Source organism: Sinocyclocheilus grahami, unplaced genomic scaffold (genome assembly GCF_001515645.1).
Source record: "Sinocyclocheilus grahami isolate Dianchi unplaced genomic scaffold, SAMN03320097.WGS_v1.1 scaffold652.1, whole genome shotgun sequence".
NCBI lineage: Eukaryota > Metazoa > Chordata > Actinopteri > Cypriniformes > Cyprinidae > Sinocyclocheilus > Sinocyclocheilus grahami.
The window spans coordinates 537,809-560,121 of record NW_015505831.1 but is presented as its reverse complement, the minus strand read 5'-3'; the positions used below and the strand labels follow the sequence as shown (position 1 = coordinate 560,121).

Here is a 22,313-nt window from a genome sequence, read left to right as displayed (position 1 = left end):
CCCCCCCCTCCAAAATTTAACCATTAACTATAGCCCTTCAACATTACAGTATAATTGAGAGCTATCAATTTGAACATTTATTAGACTTTAAAAAATAACTTCTAATTTAAGTGAACTTAAAACAATCTTCACATAAACCCATTATAATAAATGTCATATTTACCTGTGCCTTTCAGCAGAAATATACAGAAATTGAAATTTAAGATATCAAACACTAAATTCTAAATTAAATATAGATGAATCCTTAAAGCTATAACTGAGCCGTGTGAGCAGCGTGTTATGATACGTGCTAGCGAAATTTAAATAAAAAAACTTCACTGGTACACGTGAATCACGTGTGACGTCTGGCTCGACACTTCACTGTATGGAAGGCAGACGGGGCCAAAAGTTTTTAAACGGAACGCGTGAAATGTGACCGTGTCAACGCACAATCTGCCCGCGTTAACGCGGCAATTTTGAACGCGTTTCTTTTGTACGTGTAGACACGCACGTTGTGATTTACGTGACGTCTGCGTGATGTTCACGTCTACGCCTCATCTGCGTCTTAAAATGAATGGATTAATTAGCAAAAAAAAAAAATATATAATTAAGACGTCAGTGAGACGTTCAGTGAGACGAGTGCATGTTGCAGCGTCATATTAAAGATCCCGTCCAACGCCATAATTGTGCATTGGCTGACACACTGCACTGAGCCGTGTGAGCAGCGTGTTATGATACCTGTTAGCGAAAATTAAATAAAAAAACTTCACTGGTACACGTGAATCACGCGTGACGTCTGGCTCGACACTTCACTGCCACACGTGATTTACGTGACGTCTGCGTGACGTCTACGTCACGTCTACGCCTCGTCTGCGTCTTAAAATGAATGGATTAAATAGCAAAAAATAAAATAAAAATGAAGACGTCAATGAGACATTCAGTGAGACGAGTGCATGTTGCAGCGTCATATTAAAGATCCCGTCCGAACGCCATACTCCGGTTCTCAGTCGTTCTGCGACTGAATAAATGCACTTCTTGTCAAGACAAAAAGTGACAGAAGCAGCAGTTGTGAGTGGGGTGGCCAACCCTAGCCCCTGCGTTAAATATTTTTAACGCATTAAACTGAAAAAATTAATCGCCTGCGTTAACGTGCTAATTTTGACACCACTAATATATATATATCCCCTTCTGGTCAATGTATCTGCTGAATTATATCCCCGGTAGGGATAAAAAATATATATATATACTCCCGGGTGATTCTACTCCACCAACCACCACCAAAGCATATAAAATACCAAAAATATATATATATTTTTAAAACACTAGCAAATAAAATACTGCAACATGACAATACAAAAAAACAATAAAATAAGAAATGGACTTTAACTGTCAGCGCTCCTCCTGCTTAATAGAGAGCGCCTGGGTTTTTTGATCCTGGTTCACGCACCTGAATCCATGCAGCGATTTAGAGACATTCAGCACGCACTATTTCATAGTGACAGTATGAAATTAATACACGTTTTCCTTATATGAAATGTCAGACTTTTGGACCTGTTTTGGCCCCGTAGTTCTTCCTGTGTTTCCTTATTTGGCCATGTTCCTGTCCTCGTTTAGTTTGAACCAGAAATTATGGTAAAATGGTTAATACATATTCAATCACATTTGCTTCGTATTGCTATGTAGAGTGTCTCGTTACTCTGATCAAAATATCATTAACTCCCAATTGTTTTTGCACTCCTGACAGAAATGAGAACTACTAGTGTCACTGTAACCAAGTATTATCATAAATAGTGGTCAAATATTGAAGCTATCTAATCTCAAGGTCAAACCAGAAAATTTATTGTAAAAATGGTTTTGTAACAGCGGTCAAAAATAATCAATATATTTATTGCTGTGATTTGTGATATATTTAAAGGGGGAAAAATAAAGTATATATATATATATTTCTGAGTCAAAATCATTTCAAATGCCTTTTTTTTGCAGGAAACTAGCATTAAAAAGAAACATCCAAAATCAGAAGCAGATGGCTTTGTTGTCAAGCTTATAGTATATAGATACTTATCTTTTTCTTCTGCTGATTGAAGTTGTCAATGATGACGCCAATGAAGAGATTTAATGTGAAAAAAGCTCCAAGGATGATGAAGATGACAAAATAGAGGTACATATACAGAGAGTCCTCATACTTTGGTTGAACATTTACCTGCAGAGATGGAGATGAAGGGCAGCATGCACCAGTACGATTTGATTATAAGAATGGTGTATCATAATTTTGAATGAAATATTATTGAAGCAGCTGTAAAATGACAATCAAAAAAGACTTACACTGCGAGAGTCTACCGCTGCATGCATAATGGGCATCCACCCTTTAAAAGTGGCCTTGACAAAATGAAGAAAACTTGACATTTTAATTTTTGATATTAGCACCATTAATATTATTGCACTGGGAAATTATTTTGCATGGGAAATAATATTTTGTTTTAAAATATTAGACATAATTTATTTATACTGTAAAAGCATTTAAAGGGGTCATGTGATGCGATTTCAAGTGAGCCCTTTAAATATCATGGTACGATCTGATGTACACTCTAAAAAATGCTGGGTTAAATACAACCCAGTGCTGGGTAAAATAGGGACAAACCCAGCAATTGGGTTGTTTTGACCCAGCGGTTGGCTTAAATGTTTAACCCAACCGCTGGGTCAAAACAACCCAAAAATTTTTTTAGAGTGTACTGTCTTACATTTAATTTTAAATTCATAATGTCAATAATAATATAAATATTTTATTATTAATAATAATAAATACTACTACTACTAATATTAATGGAGATTACTAAAGAAAAACAGACAGAGAGATTTTCCAATGATGTTAAAAATCTCTTCTTATGATGAAACATTATACATTTTCTATGTTCAAGGTTTAAAAAATTATAATAAAATTAAATCAAAATCAAAAACAAATCTCTCTCATATTTATTGAACATCAAATTCTTAGGGCAACCTTACCACTTGTAGCAGGGCCAGGTATCCATTTCCTACATTGTCAAAGTTAATCTTCACATTTCTCCAGACGAGGTCATTGGGGCTGTTGAGACAATCCGTTTTATTACCGATATCTGCGATAGACATGCGCTTTCCCGAGGTTTGGTTTACACATTCGTAAAACTTTCCGGCGAAGTAGTTGACGCCCACAATGCTAAAAATGAGCCAGAAGATGAGGCAGACCAGCAGGACGTTCATGATGGAGGGGATGGCGCCCAGAAGAGCATTCACAACCACCTGCGTCAACAGAAACATCACAAAGGGTCATGAATACTGTGCAATCGTCATGGAAGCACTTTGTTTTACAGCTCATTCAATGATTAATTTGCCGCAACTCAAAAATTAACAGTAAAAAGTATAAAAATATATGCAGGTAAAAATAGCTTCCCTTTCGTGGAACTTCGAACTGCGTCCTCTAGGGGTCGCTATGGGGAACGCCTCGTTGTGACCCGTGTCTGAAGCCTACATTGAAAAAACACCAACTTGTTTGGCCGGCGACAGCCATGACGTCACTACCGTCGCAACTAGTACAAAATAGGCGACGGTAGCGCACATCATCACCTTCTTCGTCTTCACTGACCGTTCTGTTTGAAGAGTGCATTCCAAAAGCAAAGTAAGAGCTTTTTCTTTTCCTACTATGGGCGTTCCCCATAGCGACCCCTAGAGGACGCAGTGTCTCGTTCCCCTCAGGGAACCATGGTTACATAAGTAACCCGAGCCGTTCTTCTATTGGTGTTATTTTGTTCAAATATAATTTTTCTCATGTTTATCTAGTGTGGCAAACAATGTGGAAAACATGCCTTGAATATTTTCCGATTAGTCTTTTATTGTATTTTGCATTCAACATTTTGAATCTTCTTAAATATAATGGCTGATTGGTTGAAATCATTATTCATTTGAGTGAAATAAAAGGTAATTTCAGGGTAAAAACATCAATATTAATATCACGTATCTCTTTCACATAACTTTTTTTGCCATATCACCCAGCTCTATTATAGGCCTGATATATGGAATTACTTTTGTGTCTTTATTATTCAATCAAACATTCGGTGTTTGAGAGTAAAACTAATTATTTTGTAATTAAAAAATAAAAGATTGCAAAAAAAAGAAAGTCTTCTTAAGGCTCAAAAATAACGAAATTGATAAACTTATTTGCAGTGCGTATAAATCTTTGAAAATCTTTGTTTTTCTTTGTGCACTTTAAACACTTTTCATTGCGAAACCACAAATGTCGCAAACAAAAGTTTTTTTGAAAAAGACGGCAGAAAAGTATGGAAGCCTGTTTCCGCCACTGAATAAAAAATAAAAGAGGTAATTGCGACTTTTATCTGACAATTCAGACTTTTTTTCTCAGAATTGCGTGATATAAACTCACAATTCTGACTTTTTTTCTTGCAATTGCGAGTTTATATCTAACAATTCTGACTTTTTTCTGGCAATTCTGACTTTTTTTGTGAGATATAAACTCGCAATTCTGAGAACATATCAGTCTTTTTTTCCCCCCTCAAAATTGTACTTTAAGTCGCAATTGCGAGTTTATATCTCACAATTCTGTGAAAGAAAGTCAGAACTGCGAGAAAAAAGTCAGAATTGCGAGATATAAACTCACAATTGCAAGAAAAAAATCTTTATATCTCGCAATTCTGACTTTATAACTCGCAATTCTGACTTTATAACTCACAATTCTGACTTTATGTCTCACAATTCTGTGAAAAAAAGTCAGAATTGCGAGATAAAAAGTCGCAATTTCCTTTTTTTTTTTTTTTTTTTTCAGTGGCGGAAACGGGCTTCCATAGAAAAGAGAGTCACATTTGTGGTTTCGCAATGAAAAGTGTTTAAAGTACACAAAGAAAAATAAAGATTTTCAAAGATTTATACGCACTGCAAATAATTTTGTTATCAATTTCTTTATTTTTGAGCCTTAAGAAGACTTTTTTTGCATACTTTTATTTTTTAATTACAAAATAATTAGTTTTACTCTCAAACACAGATTTTGATTGAATAATAAAGACACACAAATAATTCCATACTGATACACCAGTAAAACTAAGTGCATCCGTTTTTTATTCCATTGACTTTTGGTAAAGAGAGGAAAACACATGAGTGTAATGAGAATCTGCCCAGTGTGTAATGGTTAGCAGTAACAATGGCAGGAGGACAAATAGTTACCGGCAATGACAATAACGATCGAGGGGAGAAGCTGGGAAAAAAGAAAGAGGAATGGAGAGGGAAAGATATTAGTGCACATCGATCTGTGCACTCACTAGTTTTGTCTGTTTTGCAGTTTGGATGATTGTGCAAAGTTCAGAATCGAAAGATCAGCTGAATTTGAAATGTGACCACATTATGTTGATTTGGAGCAATTTAAAGAAATTAGGCTGCAAGTATATAAAATATAAATTATAAAACATATACAGTATAACATATATCAAATTTTAAATACATAATCTCTCTCTATAAAAATAAATTTTACCTGATAAAATGAGCATTTGTGATGATAAATAAATACTAAAATGATAATTATGTAATTTATTATATATATATATATATATATATATATATATATTTCTAATTTATATGTTAATATATTATTTTAAACAATTTATATAGATTTATATATAAATAAATTAAATTGTCTACTACTTCAATTCATATTCAGGAACCGAAATACTATTTAAATGCCTCTCAGTTCAGTTCTGAATGACACACAACCTTGACAACCTTGGCATGAAAAAGCATGACCTTTAGGAAGTAAGGTGAAGCCACAGTATTAACGTTTACTGTAAATGAACAAACACAAAAAGAAAGGAAAGCGCATGTTAAAGGCACTCAGCAGCAATGGCACATCCGGATGCAGACACCATCAATACAGACAGAGGAGAGATCAGTGATTGCCACGTGAGGGGAGGAAGTCATCGCAACATCACATTCGTGTGGAGAACGTACGCAAGCGTTTGGTCAATAACAGTACTAATAACGACCCACACCCCTGAGCTTAATACATAAAGCAGCACGTCAGTGCTCCCTACCATCGCTTGCAATTCACAGCTTTAGCAAAACACCACAGATGATGACCAGACACAGGATTATGTCACAGTTGAATTTCAATGGTCTCAAGCACCCTGCAGCCAATAAGTAGTTTCTGTTCATTGCCTTTTAGGATGAGTTCTTGTTAATCAATTTTAATCCATTTCTAAAAACATTTTTGGAGAAAATCATACACAAATCCAGGCACACATTTCTCTCTACGCTCTTCAAGTCAACATGAAATCAATTTGAACCCCATTTACTCTCTTAAAGGGGTCATATGATACGATTTCAATTTTTCCTTTCTCTTTGGAGTGCTACAAGCTCTTGGTGCATACCTACAATGCGTCTGTGGCACAAAGACTGTTTATATAAAGTTGGGCAGTTCCAACTTTGCAAGGACAGTCTGGCACTTCTGACTCACAGCCTGTTAGTACATTTTTTTTATTTAAATAATTTGCCACTGATGATTCAAACGCAAGTTTTGAGCAGTGTAGAGTAGGCTTGTTGTTTCTCCGATCACAAATGCAGACATGGCTTTATGTTTACGCAGCGCGATACGGTACGCGTCTACAATCCACAAATTACTTAAGTTATTCGGTTTATAAACGTGCCCGACACTCCCTCTGATGCAAAATAAAACAATATCCCGAGTTATTCAGTTACTCCTAACAGTACATTGACTGAACTGCTAAAAGAGAACCGATGATGGGATGTGCACGAGCAGAGCAGCTGGGAGACGGCATCACAGTATGGTGAGGGGCGTAATATTTCCGTCACACGCTTGAGGCATTCGGCCAATCACAACGCACTGGATAGCTGGCCAATCACAGCACACCTTGCTTTTTCAGACCGATGAGCTTTGTAAAAATCGACGCGTTTCAGAAAGGCGGGGCATAGAGGAGAAACAATAATGTACGGTATGTTGAAAATAATGTGTTTTTTGAACCTTAAACCGCATAAACACATTGCATTACACCAAATACATAAAATAATGTTCTTTTCAGCAACGTCATATGACCCCTTTAATGCATGTTTACGACCTTGTTGTGAATGATTACATGCACATTATACAAAAGCAGCGTTTCGTTTTTGTCAGCTAAACCACTTTGATCTAAAGTATACCTGAGATTTTAGGTTCATTTTTCAAAACAGTCACATGACATGCAGGTTAAACATAAAATATTTTAATTTTAAGGGGACAGTTCACCAAAAAAAGGAAACTTCTGTCATTTACTCAATTTCTTTCTTCTGTTGAACAGAAACTAAGATATTTTGAAGAATGGTGGTATCCAAAGAGTTAGCCATTGATTTCCATAGTACTTGTTTCCATACTATGGAAGTCAATGGGGACCGGCAACTGTTTGGTCACCAACATTCTTCAAAATATCTTCATACAGGGTTTGAACAACTTAAGGGTGAGTAAATGATGACCCTTTAATTATTTACTTTTTTAAAAAAAATAATTTTTAGATTTCATTAATTATTAGCTATTTATCAACTCTCAAAGTTTGGGCAACCCTGTACTAAATAATGATGTTTGAAATCTTTCATCGAAATGTATAACTTGCTCCGTTTCTTTTCAGATTACATCAAATCCTCAACTATGTGACGACACGTGACTCTATTTTGGTATTAAACACCTACTTTTTATGATACAATCAATTTCTGATAGATAAATTCAAGCCCCACAATGTGTTTTGTCCTCACTGAATGTCCTATATGTCAGTTTCATGTTGACTTCAATAAGCTGATCTGCTCAGAGGACTTCATTCACATGTCCAGCCAGAAAGAAACACAAAACTACTGAAAGGGGCTTTTCATACTGCAATAAACCTTGGGTTAACATCTTCTTAATTCTTTATTAAGCTCATTTTCATTCTGCTTTTACCAAACTTTCATCAAAGTACAATATTTAAAGGAGAATTGGCAACCTAAACTACAGAGAGCAACAGACAACCAGTAATGAATCAATCAGTGCAAGGCTCAGTAAATATGCATGCACTTCTCTTAAAGTTGTGCGTTTTTTGTCTTTTACTCTTCAGAAGACTTAAGCATGGCAACATCTTTTCAAAGATAAAACAGATTTTTAAAATAGACTGCATACTTGCTGCATGCTGTATTTATCCGATTTTAATTTTATAAATATAAAAAATTAGGGCTGTGATGAAAATATTGATCTCTCGATTTGAATGGATTCTTATTTTGATGAACCAAAACCGATTCTTAAATCCCAGGAATCGGTCTGTTTTCAGATGATGCATGAACAAAAAAAGCAATTCAATGTTTATAGATATTTAGTCAGTTGGGAAAATGAACATTATGCTAAACTTACACACTATATTAGCCTATATATTCTTTTTTTTTTTACCTGTTTTTTTATATTTAATGTATGCTTGAATAAATCTATTATGAAAACAAGTTATGACATCCACTGTTTAAAGTGCTACAAACTGGAGTAGAAACATAATTTTCTCATTAAAAACTTATTATCGGCCTATAATACATTTTCTTTTCTTTTTTAAAAACAGCCTTATGTGCAATTTAAATGTTTGTTTACAAATCACTTTAATATTACAGTAAAGTTATATATTATTATAGTAATGTAAATGTTTTCCTTGAGACATATACTGTACGTGATTGCCTAAAGTCATTATCAAATCGAACTGAATCAAAATTGTAATTGAGTCAAATCACAATCAAAATAAAACTGAACAGTAAAATTGTTCTCTCTAATAGAAATCACAATGTTAACCCAGAGTTTACAATGGTAGTGTGAAATCTCAAAACCTGACCACCCAGGATTAAATACTAATCAAGATAACCCCGGATTAAGCCAGAAACACACTGGACTGACATTTTCAAGTGTGAAAAGGCCAAAAGAACACCAAAGGCAACTAAAGGGTACATTTTCAATGAATTCAGGTCTGCTTCCTAGTCAGTCAGCCTTTCATTTATTGAATAAAGTCCTCAATACATATATGTATAATTGATATGATTTTAAGAATAATGATTTATAAATGTAAATGAATAAATAGTCCACATTAAGAGATTTTACCCTCATTCCCTCAAAGCGTGAGAGAGCTCGGAGTGGTCGGAAGGCTCTCAGGGTTCGGAGAGATTTGATGGCGCCCAGCTCTGAATAACACAGGGCGTTGGCCACCAGGCTGATCAGAGAGACCTACACACATCAACAGAGCTCATTAGGAGAAAAGCATTCACGATTCCCTTCCTTCCTGCTCCAATCTCAACTTCTCTGCGGGTTCTCATGGGAAAACGGCCTTTCAAATGTACAAATCTCACAACTGTTATCAAACAGTATAAACTCGCACAGTCTCAATACCCACATGCATAACACACACGAAAGCCATCATTTCCAATCAATCATTCTCAGTTCACTGATGCTCTCTTGATAATGGTGCTTTTATAAGTTGATGTGCATCTGCTACCTGTGTTGTTTTAGCACATAGTTCACTAATCAAGGACTCATGCAAACCACGCTGCAAACTTGCAGACAAAACGTAACCTGCATGGCAGGGCACCAGCCAAATAGTACCGTGTCATTCTACTGCCAAGAATTATAAGTGAAGGAATCATTTTTATAAAACGGATAGTTCCGGTCCTTGATTCTGATTGGTTGAGCCGCGTTACTCTACAAACATACACCTTTGTTTACGTCTGTGTGTTGGTGGAAGAATACTGTTTTTATTAATATCATTACACTTTATTTGCTCCGTTTTATTCTTTGAAGCCTTACTACGTATATGGAATAACCGTTTTATAAAACTATCTGCTTCGCGTCGTGCCTAACAACGCCCCTTAGCTGTTATAAATTCACTGTAAACCATGGCTTGGGGCTTATTGCCTTCATTTATTATATTTGTATAATAAAAAATATAAATATAACTTTAAAATTTTTTTTTTTACATTTTATTTTAGCTACTGTAGTTGTCAAGGCAAAATTTCTCATTTTTACCTGATGTACTAAAATAAAAAGCAATAAAAATATTGTATATATTAACAAAACTTTAATGAAAACTAAAAAGAAAACATAAAAAGTTAATCAAAATAGTAATGGAATCTATAATAGTATCTAATCCCTATTATGACGAATAGCATCCTTTCAGTCACACAGATTGGAAATGGCATTCGTGTAAATGAATGACGGCCTCATTTTCAGTTTTTGGTTTTACATACACCTTGCAGAATCAGCAAAATGTTAGTAATTAAAAAATATATATATTTCAGCACCCTGGCTCTTAATGCATCATGCTTCTTTCTTGACCATCAGTGAATGTTTGCATTATTTGTATGAGTCCCTCAATTAAAGTAAAACATCATATAGACACTGCTAGAAAGGGTTCAGATATGCTGAAGATCCTGGAAAACCAAAAGACGTGCAGGACCTGGAGCATTTTTCTGAAGAACAGTGGTCAATGCACCTGCTCATAAGAAACAAGTGAGAACTATCGCAAATCATACAAGAAGTATCAAGCATATAGGAATTTTCGAACGGAGTCATTTTTATAAATTCATCTGTTATTTTTTCTTGTGGACTATATGTAAACATCTGTATGTGAAATAGTTTTATCAGGACAACAACACATGTTTCATGACCCCTCTTATTTCAGTAAAAATGACCATTTTGCAGATTCTGCAAGGTGTATGTAAACTTACGACCACAACTGTAACTGTAATCTTGTGCAGCACATATAATATTTCATCAAAAGTTGAACCTACATCAACAATAATAAAATCCAGCCAGCACCAGAGATTGGTGAAGTATTTGACAAAACCATACGCGACCCATTTCAGCAGCATCTCGAGAATGAAGATGTAGGTGAAAACTTTATCAGCAAATTCCAGTATGGTCTTTATGGTTTTCCTTGAGTCAAGGTAAATGTCCTCAAGTGCCTGAAAAAAGTTTGAGATGTGAAGATATAAAGGATTAGAATTAAACCAGCATGGATTGCAACAAGTTGAGTGAAAAAATCCATTTAAGAAAAATACTGATTTTAAATGCCTATACAATTTTAAACAGGTAATAAAAACAAACAATATTTGTGTGTGCCATGTATTATTCTGTCTAGAGTATTGTGTCATTAGCTTAGCAACATGTTCACGTCAAACTCTTTTGAAAGTGAATCAAGGCTTCACCCTGTGACACACTGACAAACAAAACAACACATGCACTTCCCTCACCAGAGCGCCACTGCTAAGCAGAATCATGAAGACGATGAAGGTCTCAAACCAGCTGTGCTCCACTATGTTATAGCATGTCTGTCTCAGCAGCCACCATTTCTTCCACATGCCCTTTTCAGCATCCACCTGGCAGCACGGGAACTGTTGGACACACCCTGAAAAACGAAGTATAGATTTGGAGAAATGAACAAATAAGTTGGTGGATAAGTATAATAATGAGTTTGATGTAAAAGGCCAACGAGGGATTGACTTTTTCACATTATTATGGATTATTATTTTGTCCAACAAAAAACAACGGTTTGGAGTTAAAACGTCTACAAACACACAGCTTTTAACTTCACAAGACATTAATTGATGGACTGGAGTGGTGTGGATTACTACTTCAGCTATCAGCTGTTTGGACTCTCATTCTGACGGCACCCATTCACTGCAGAGCATCCATTGGTGAGCAAGTAACGCTACATTTCTCTAAATCTGTTCTGATGCAGAAACAAATTCATATACAGTGGTGTGAAAAAGTGTTGGCCCCCTTCCAGTTTTTTTTTTTTTTTGCATATTTGTCACACTTAAAAGATTCAGATCATCAAACAAATTTTAATATTACACAAAGATAATGCAAGTAAATACAAATTGCAGTTTTTAAATGATTATTTATTTTATTAAGGGAAAAAAGCTGTCCAAACCTGCCTGGCCCTACGTGAAAAAACTCTTGGAGTAATTATGGTTGGTCGGCAACTCCTGGGAAGGTTCACCATTGTTCCAAGTTTTCTTCGTTTGTGGATAATGGCTCTGACCGTGGTTCGCTGGAGTCCCAAAGCCTTAGAAATGGCTTTATAATCCTTTCCAGACTGATACATGTCAACTGTTTTGATTCTCATCTGTTCTTGAATTTCTTTAGATCGTGGCATGATGTGTTGCTCTTTAAGCATGCTTCACTTTGTCAGACAGGTTCTATTTAAGTGATTTCTCGATTCAACAGGTCTGGCAGTAATCAGGCCTGCGTGTGGCTAGTGAAATTTAACTCAGCTTTCTAAAATAAGGTGGTTAATTGCAGTTCTTCCATGATTTAACAGGCAATTAATTTTTCACGTAGGGCCACGTAGGTTTGGACAGCTTTTTTCCCTTAATAAATGAAATCATCATTTAAAAACTGCATTTTGTATTTACTTGCATTATCTTTGTGTAATATTTAAATTTGTTTGATGATCTGAAACATTAAAGTGTGACAAACATGCAAAAAAATAAGAAATCAGGAAGGGGGCCAACACTTTTTCACACCACTGTATATCTTGGAGGGCCTGAGGATTAGTACATTTTCAGTACATTTTTTGTCAATTTCTGGTAAACAATTCTCTTAATTTTTCATTTTTCCAAATATGTTTAACTAACTAGTCTGAAGGTGGCTTTTAGTAGGTGTGCAAAGTCAGTACCCTTAGGTTTACTACATTTACATTTACTAATTTGGAAAGGAAAGGAAGTGACATGTGGCCAAGTATGGTGTCCCATACTCAGAATTTGTGTGGCTCCCGGGGAGTAGTTGGGGGTTTGGCCACGAGTCACAACTGCCCTTTTAATACAAGGAACATCACAAGCAAGGTTGTTTATCACATTAACTATGAACATGCTACACTAAAGTTTTACAATCACAAAGTGGTGCCATAAATTGTGTCTTCATTTTCAGCTTAAGAACTGTTGTTTAAAGGGTTAGTTCACCCAAAAATTAAAATTAGCCCATAAATTACTCACCCTCAAGTCATCCTAGGTGTATATGACTTTCTTCTTTCAGATGAATACTGGAGTAATATTAAAAATGGTCTTTGATCTTCCAAGCTATTTAATGGCAGTCAGCGGGTGTTGCAGTGCATCAATCCAAAAGAAGTGAAATAAAAACGCTGACCTCATACGTCATCCGCCCGGAGCTGCTTCCATGTACAACAGTGAGCGCAAGCTAGATTAAATTGATTATTACGCTTTAAATATGGTTATTTTTCTTACAAAAACGCATCGATTCGCTACAGGAGGCCTTTGTTCACCCCCTAGCGCTGTGTGAGACACTTTTTATTATGGATGGGCATTTTTTATTTCACTTCTTTTGGACTGATGCACTGCAACACCCGCTGAGTGCCATTAAACAGCTTGAAAGATCAAAGACAATTTTTAATATAACTCTGACTGGATTCGTCTGAAAGAAGAAAGTCACATACACCTAGGATTGCTTGAGGGTGAGTAATTGATGGGCTAATTTTCATTTTTCGGTGAACTAACCCTTTAATGTTCCTGTTGTGAAATGTTTTTCTTGAAATGGGTAAAAAAATATTTCTTTAAGACAAACACCACTTTGTTATCCAATGCTATGACATTCAGACATTTTAAGCCTGACTTAAGTTTCAAAACGTGTAATAAATCCATGCAAAAAACATATTATTAATAACCATCAAATTTATTCAATAGCAAAAAGCAGACAGAGACGAAACACGTAATAAAAACCAACAATATTTGTGTGTGCCATGTGTTATTCTACCTATTGTCATTAGGTTAGTAACATGTTAAATTCAAACACTATTAAAAGTGAGTTGAGTCTTCACTTTGAGTGATGCATAGACAAATAAAACAGCATATGTTTTTTTGGGCCCATTGTATATAACATGGCATTTCCCACTGATACTACTGAACTTTTTTGTAAGAGTTGAAGGACGGTCTTATTATGTATGGTAAGGAAACTATTAGCAGCATCACCTGTTGTGAAACAGGCTTCTGGATCAGTAGATTCCTCAAGTTCAGAGTCCAAAGAATCTTCTCCATCTTTTTTAACGAAGTGTCTGAGGTCCACCGTGCTGCCCTCCGAAGAGCTGGGAGCCACGTCAGACAGCTTCTGCAAGAGCAGCACAGACACATCAATAACAGATGATACATGTGCATAGGGTTTCTTAAGTCAGTCGTTTCAGCTGAGTCACTGTGCAAAGTCTGAGAAGTAAGGCTTGCTTGGTGTGATATCTCGTGTGCTTAAAACCCTTCATCTTGAATGACGGTTTGGTACATACCTCGGTTTTTTTTAAACAGTGGTGTACTGAACAAATTGCCCTTTCTTTAAATAAATTCACTTATAAATAAAATTTTCTTAGGGATACAAATCTACCTCAGATTATGCTATATAAGCTATAGGGAGCCATTTTACATTACTATAAGATTACAATTAACAACGGAGCCCAAACTTAAATTGAATTGCTATTTAATTTTAAATATTATAATCAACGCTCAACTTAAAAAAAAATGTATGCAAACATGTAAATTGCACAAAATGCAGTTTTTAAATTAACTTCTTAATTATAAAATTTCCATTTGTTGTTGAAATATATTAATTTACACAGTGACTGTCATAACTTGTTTCATAAGAGATTTATTTAAACTAGTGCTGTCAAACGATTAATCAAGATTAATCGCATCCAAAATAAACGTTTTTGTTTACATAATATATGTGTGTGTACTGTGTATATTTATTATTTATAAATAAATATAAACATGCATGTATATATTTAAGAAAAATATGTTGTTTTTATATTAAATATATTTATTTATATATAATATAAAATATAAGAATATGAATATATAAATGTATAAACATGTAAATATTTTCTAAATATATACTGTATGTGTGTGCATTTATATATACATAATAAATATACACAGTAAATATACATATATAAAGTAAACAAAAACTAATATTTTGGCTGCTATTAATCGCGATTAATCGTTTGACAGCACTAATGTAAACATACATTAAATAATTATGACATCACTAACAGCTAAAGTAAAATATAATAAGTATATAATCTAATATTCCACGAAATGCTCTTCTCTAGAGTTCATTTCTCTAGCGAACTAAAGAGTTGTGAACACTGATGACTTGCCAGAGGTAAATGAATGCTACGTGTTTAGAAGATTTTTATTTATTTATTTTTTTTACGAATAGATTTTTATTAAGTTTTATTGACGTCTTTCTGTGGTTGGACCACCGATTGAGCGATTACATGAGGCATGAGATGTTCATTCATGTTTATTTCGTGTTAAAAGTAAAACTAGTAGTAAAGAGGGCTCCATGATGCCGTTTGAACTGAGGCATTTATACAACGATCTGTCGCGCCACATCAAAGAGCGTCAAAACGTCTTTTATTGTTTGAATTTCCTGAAAAAAAAAGGACGTAATTTGAAAGATGAGACTTTGTTTCTTATCAAAAGTAACAATATATAAAACTGGAAGTTTCCAGTGAAGTTCCAATTCGTGCAGTAGTTAAAACAATGCTTAATTTGTTCGGTGAAAGACCCGTTTTGGAAATATCCAGTATGAATACGTGCACCGTTACACCCCTAGTATATAGTATACAGTAGTTCATATGCATTTCCAAACAGTTATACACCATTAACCACACCAATAAACTCGGAGATGAATCATGGCGTAAAACAATATACATTCAAAGTTTATTGCGAAATGTATTGTACACAGTGGCACCGTAACGGGGGGAAGGTTAGAACGATGGCCCGGCGAGGGAGAGGGGGCCCGAGTCAATGATGTTCAGGGGGCCCGGAAACCATAGCGGAGCCCCTGATTGTACAAACATTGAAAGTTGAATAAACACTGAAGTTGAAATTATATTAAGCCTGTCCTGAATTCATATGTTTCTACAGTTAATTTTGTCTTTCAGTGCACAATCACCCACTCACTTACAAAGATATATATATATAAAATCATGAGATGTCCCAGTGCAAATTATTAACAATTTAAGACATTCTTTGTCTGATCATTTTTTGGAAAATGCACTGATTTCATAGACTGAATGACCTACTAGTGGATCAGTGTTAACTCTAATTAAATTACATAATAAAATTACTAAAACAAACTAAAATAAAAAATAAAAGCTAATTCAAAATATTACTATGATAGTATATAAGTAAAACTAATAATAACACTAAAATAACACTGATGGGATATAGTGTTGACTGCAACTATACCAACAAGACTTCAGAGGCAGTAAGAACCAATGATCTATAATTTGTAATAATATAAAATAATATAATTTACATAGACCAGAATAGCATGTATTTTAGCACATGCACTTTAGAGCATTTTTCAGCCAATTTTCATTTCTGGGTGAACCATTCCTTTAATTGCTGCATTACAGCAGGTACATGGTGAAGCTTGCTAAGCAAAAACCATCAGTTAGATTTTCAGCTAATGCAGCTTGTGGAATGATGCAAGCATGCTATGATGAAATTAATATGCAACCAAGATGTCTGGATGGCTCGAGTCCTTGTTTGGCCCCAGACCTTTTCTGTCTAATGTCATTTCGACAATCAGTGCAATAATGCCATTGGTTTGGATATCTACAGTAGTATGTTTCAGTAAAATACATGGAACTCCCAGATAATGGTGATTACTTTGGCTAGTTAGTGTTATGCATTTATGAATTTGGCAGACGTTTTTATCCAAAGCGATTTACATTGCTTTGAAAATATGCATTTTATCAGCTCATGCATTGTGTGGTAACTGAATCTATGACAATGACATTGCTAACACAATGCTCTACAAGTTGCTTTCATCAAAACCTTCAATCAATCCACTGATGTCAAACACTCTGTGATCCTTTCTTTAATTCTGAATGAGAACCGTTTCTTGATTGTCAGCTCTGTATAGTTGTGTATACATTTGCAGAGAGACCTGAAATCAACTAGGGATGCACCGATATGAAAATTTTGGCCGATACCGATAACCGATTATGCTTTATTTTTGAAAACCGATAACCGATATGTTGGCCGATAAATCTATATCCAAATTGTTATATACTTTTTGAGAGCCTGATTACAAAAAAGGTCTCATCATTAAAAGTCACATCCCAAACACTTCAACATAAGCAGCCTAGTTTGAACGGTGTACGTTTTAAAAATATTTTTACTCTCCCATTACCAAATTTAGTCATAAAAAAGTCTTACAAATAAATAAAATAATGCATAAATAATGCAAACAAGTCACTGGACATCATTACACGTGTAAAGAATCAAAATGAATGCGCCACAGATCAATAAAACAGAATAGCCTCTGCACGGACAATAATTAAATGATTTTAATTACTAAACCATATTGTTGATGAAAATAATAAGAGAAAAATACAAGTGGTTGTTGTTATTAATAATATATCAATGATTTTGAAAAAGTAACAAATTAATACCACCGTTTTAAATAGCAGCCGTTGAGCTGCACGTGCTGAAGCTGAAGAGCTGAATGAACACGGTAAACTGAAGCGTTTTGCTGGCAGCTTATTTAACTCAAGGAAATGCATCCTGAGATTAATATTAATACAACATAAACATAATATTACAACTTATATATGTACAAAATGATGCAGTTATTGCGTGCTATAGTCAGAATGTGTGATCCTGTTGTGGATGCGCTCTTCCCATATCAACGCGCTGAAACACGGCAACTAAACCCAAAGAATTCACAACGTTTTATTATAATAATGTTCTCATTAGAATTTTATATACACGACATTCCCAATCATAGTTATTAATGTTGTGCACTGCTGTTTGAGTTTATCACCGGTAAACTGAAGCGCTCTTTTTAACTTAACCAAACGCATTCTATATGAGATAAATCAGATATACATCAAATAAACACAATATTACAACGTACAATTGCACAAAAGGCTGCAAACGAACAGCGCGCATCTGAAGTGTCTCTGAAGGAAATAATGCATTATTTATCGGCTTTAAGATATCGGCCAAATTTTCTTATCAGGCCGATACCGATAACAGAAAAAATGAGCATTTATCGGCCGATACCGATATGGTGGCCGATATATCGTGCATCCCTAAAATCAACTGTAACTCAACGATTGAAAGAGAACGCTAACACCATTATCTATGACTGAAGATGAACAAGAATTATATTAGTGTTATGACAGTTTTTGAAGTGCATAAACATTCCATTAGATAGAAACATTATTTTTCATGCATGGTAAAAGCTGTATTTACGGTTAGTTGGGATGCATATTAAAAAGGTCTTACAGGTCTCCTCTCATTGCAAACCTTGAGAGCATCTCAGAAATGCTGCAAAGACAGATCACGTTAAAGATGTGAGACAGACAACAAGTAAAAAACACTCACCGTTTTGTCTAGAGGTAAAAAGATTGGTCAGAGTGCTAGACTGACAGATAAATCAATGGGAGCAATAATACAGAATCATCTGTTGATGTCTAAGAGGCGATCTAACAGAGATAGGGTTGCAAAGGGGTGGAAAATTTCCGGAAACTTTCCAAAAATCCCTGGAATATTCCAAAAAATCCTGCAAAGTTTCCCAAATTTCTGGAATATTTCCTAAATTTACCTTTTTGCAACCCTAATCAGAGATCATGGCTCAGGTCCAAAACATAGTGAGCTGTCTTGCTGTCTGCTGAAATGCAACATCGTAAGCAACTGATCTAGAAGACTCTCATTAAAAAATAGTTTTAGAATTATATTTATATATTTATCAGCTTTATCCAGCAGCTCACTGAACCTGTTGCATTATGGGAACGCCTTCTTCACAAAGGATACATTCAATGCTGTCTCTTTTGACTGGATTATACTCTATGCAAGTATGTGAATGGATTTCAACTGTTTGGGAATGTTGATAACTCACAAATGTTATTTGTGAGTTATTATTCATTTGGATTTTTTTTTCTTATTCCAATTAATTCGCTCACCCAATTTAGCTTACCTTCAGGCCATCCAAGATGTAGATGAGTTTGTTTCTTAATTAGAACAGATTTGGAGAAATCTAGCAATCCTCTTTGGACTCTCATTCTGACGGCACCCATTCACTGCAGAGGATCCACTGATGAGCAAGTGATGTAATGCGACATTTCTCCTAATCTGTTCCGATGAAGAAACAAACTCATTTATATCTTGGATGGCCTGAGGTTGAGTACATTTCCAGAGAATTTTCATTTTTGGGTTAACTATTCTTGTAATGTGCTGAATTATAGTAAATGCATGGTAAATTACAATGGCAATTCAGCTTTCTGTGGGAGGCAGTTTTACGCAATCATTTGTGCCTGTCATTCCTTAAAATGCTGCATAGTGCCTATGTAGGATTTTTGAGTTTCAGCTGAAAGCATATCACCCTTCACAAAACTAAAGCGGTAGACATTTTAGAACAACTTCAAAGAGATTGGCATACAAATGATCAGTGTATAGATGTTTATATGCCAAAACCACAGACCGCCACATCCTCGTTTCCCAGCAGAAAGCAAATGAGCATGTTATCATGAGACTAACATTCACACTCAGCACTTAAATGGCAGATAATGCGATCTGAAGACTGATATTCCCTGACCTCTTTTCCATTATGGATCAAGCTGCATGTTGATGTAATCCACAATGCACTTACTGCAATTAACCCGACCGGAAAAAATGAAAAATTCAGTGACACTACTGAAAAGCTTTCATTTTTTGGCACCATGCATGTGACAAAATGACTTTGGTGATGTAGTTGACTCACCAAAAGACATCATTTGCACTGTTATTCAGGTATTTAGACATGAACTAGGTCCTTAAGCTAACACAAATTAAATATGGCATCTTCCCTAAATGATGTGTGCATTATACCAGCCTGGAGCATGTAATGATGTCAATTACAGTGGGTACGGAAAGTATTCTAAACATTCCATTAGATAGAAACATTATTTTTCATGCATGGTAAAAGCTGTATTTACGGTTAGTTGGGATGCATATTAAAAAGGTCTTACAGGTCTCCTCTCATTGCAAACCTTGAGAGCATCTCAGAAATGCTGCAAAGACAGATCACGTTAAAGATGTGAGACAGACAACAAGTAAAAAACACTCACCGTTTTGTCTAGAGGTAAAAAGATTGGTCAGAGTGCTAGACTGACAGATAAATCAATGGGAGCAATAATACAGAATCATCTGTTGATGTCTAAGAGGCGATCTAACAGAGATAGGGTTGCAAAGGGGTGGAAAATTTCCGGAAACTTTCCAAAAATCCCTGGAATATTCCAAAAAATCCTGCAAAGTTTCCCAAATTTCTGGAATATTTCCTAAATTTACCTTTTTGCAACCCTAATCAGAGATCATGGCTCAGGTCCAAAACATAGTGAGCTGTCTTGCTGTCTGCTGAAATGCAACATCGTAAGCAACTGATCTAGAAGACTCTCATTAAAAAATAGTTTTAGAATTATATTTATATATTTATCAGCTTTATCCAGCAGCTCACTGAACCTGTTGCATTATGGGAACGCCTTCTTCACAAAGGATACATTCAATGCTGTCTCTTTTGACTGGATTATACTCTATGCAAGTATGTGAATGGATTTCAACTGTTTGGGAATGTTGATAACTCACAAATGTTATTTGTGAGTTATTATTCATTTGGATTTTTTTTTCTTATTCCAATTAATTCGCTCACCCAATTTAGCTTACCTTCAGGCCATCCAAGATGTAGATGAGTTTGTTTCTTAATTAGAACAGATTTGGAGAAATCTAGCAATCCTCTTTGGACTCTCATTCTGACGGCACCCATTCACTGCAGAGGATCCACTGATGAGCAAGTGATGTAATGCGACATTTCTCCTAATCTGTTCCGATGAAGAAACAAACTCATTTATATCTTGGATGGCCTGAGGTTGAGTACATTTCCAGAGAATTTTCATTTTTGGGTTAACTATTCTTGTAATGTGCTGAATTATAGTAAATGCATGGTAAATTACAATGGCAATTCAGCTTTCTGTGGGAGGCAGTTTTACGCAATCATTTGTGCCTGTCATTCCTTAAAATGCTGCATAGTGCCTATGTAGGATTTTTGAGTTTCAGCTGAAAGCATATCACCCTTCACAAAACTAAAGCGGTAGACATTTTAGAACAACTTCAAAGAGATTGGCATACAAATGATCAGTGTATAGATGTTTATATGCCAAAACCACAGACCGCCACATCCTCGTTTCCCAGCAGAAAGCAAATGAGCATGTTATCATGAGACTAACATTCACACTCAGCACTTAAATGGCAGATAATGTGATCTGAAAACTGATATTCCCTGACCTCTCTTTCATAATGGGTCAAGCTACATGTTGATGTAATCCACAATGCACTTACTGCAATTAACCCGACCGGAAAAAATGAAAAATTCAGTGACACTACTGAAAAGCTTTCATTTTTTGGCACCATGCATGTGACAAAATGACTTTGGTGATGTAGTTGACTCACCAAAAGACATCATTTGCACTGTTATTCAGGTATTTAGACATGAACTAGGTCCTTAAGCTAACACAAATTAAATATGGCATCTTCCCTAAATTATGTGTGCATTATACCAGCCTGGAGCATGTAATGATGTCAATTACTGTATATAATATGCCATCAATAGCAGTTTGTTTCCACAAGTTAGGGTGCATTGCTATCATACTGCAAATAAAATTCACACAACCGATGTGTGCATTATACCAGCCTGGAGCATGTAATGATGTCAATTACAGTGGGTACGGAAAGTATTCAGACCCCCTTACATTTTTCACTCTTTGTTATATTGCAGCCATTTGCTAAAATCATTTAAGTTAATTTTTTTTCCTCATTAATGTACACACAGCACCCCATATTGACAGAAAAACACAGAATTGTTGACACTTTTGTAGATTTATTAAAAAAGAAAAACTGAAATATCACATGGTCCTAAGTATTCAGACACTTTGCTCAGTATTTAGTAGAAGCACCCTTTTGATCTAATACAGCCATGAGTCTTTTTGGGAAAGATGCAACAAGTTTTTCACACCTGGATTTGGGGATCCTCTGCCATTCTTCCTTGCAGATCCTCTCCAGTTCTGTCAGGTTGGATGGTAAACGTTGGTGGACAGCCATTTTTAGGTCTCTCCAGAGATGCTCAATTGGGTTTAAATCAGGGCTCTGGCTGGGCCATTCAAGAACAGTCACAGAGTTGTTGTGAACTTCGTTATTTTAGCTGTGTGCTTAAGGTCATTGTCTTGTTGGAAGGTAAACCTTCGGCCCAATCTGAGGTCCTGAGC

At 35.4% G+C, this 22,313-nt stretch overlaps 1 protein-coding gene across 1 annotated transcript in view; it reads right to left on the bottom strand.

The window, feature by feature from the left end:
• The window catches only part of scn1laa (sodium channel, voltage-gated, type I-like, alpha), a 56,671-nt gene that overhangs the window by 8,310 nt on the left and 26,048 nt on the right, over window positions 1-22,313 (bottom strand). Inside the window, exons 16-22 of the mRNA XM_016242265.1 lie at window positions 13,984-14,119; window positions 11,248-11,402; window positions 10,786-10,959; window positions 9,104-9,226; window positions 2,983-3,255; window positions 2,302-2,355; window positions 2,042-2,179 (exon numbers count right to left, since the gene is read on the bottom strand). Coding sequence (XP_016097751.1) covers window positions 2,042-2,179; window positions 2,302-2,355; window positions 2,983-3,255; window positions 9,104-9,226; window positions 10,786-10,959; window positions 11,248-11,402; window positions 13,984-14,119 — 1,053 coding nt within the window. The remainder of the gene's footprint in view (window positions 1-2,041; window positions 2,180-2,301; window positions 2,356-2,982; window positions 3,256-9,103; window positions 9,227-10,785; window positions 10,960-11,247; window positions 11,403-13,983; window positions 14,120-22,313) is intronic.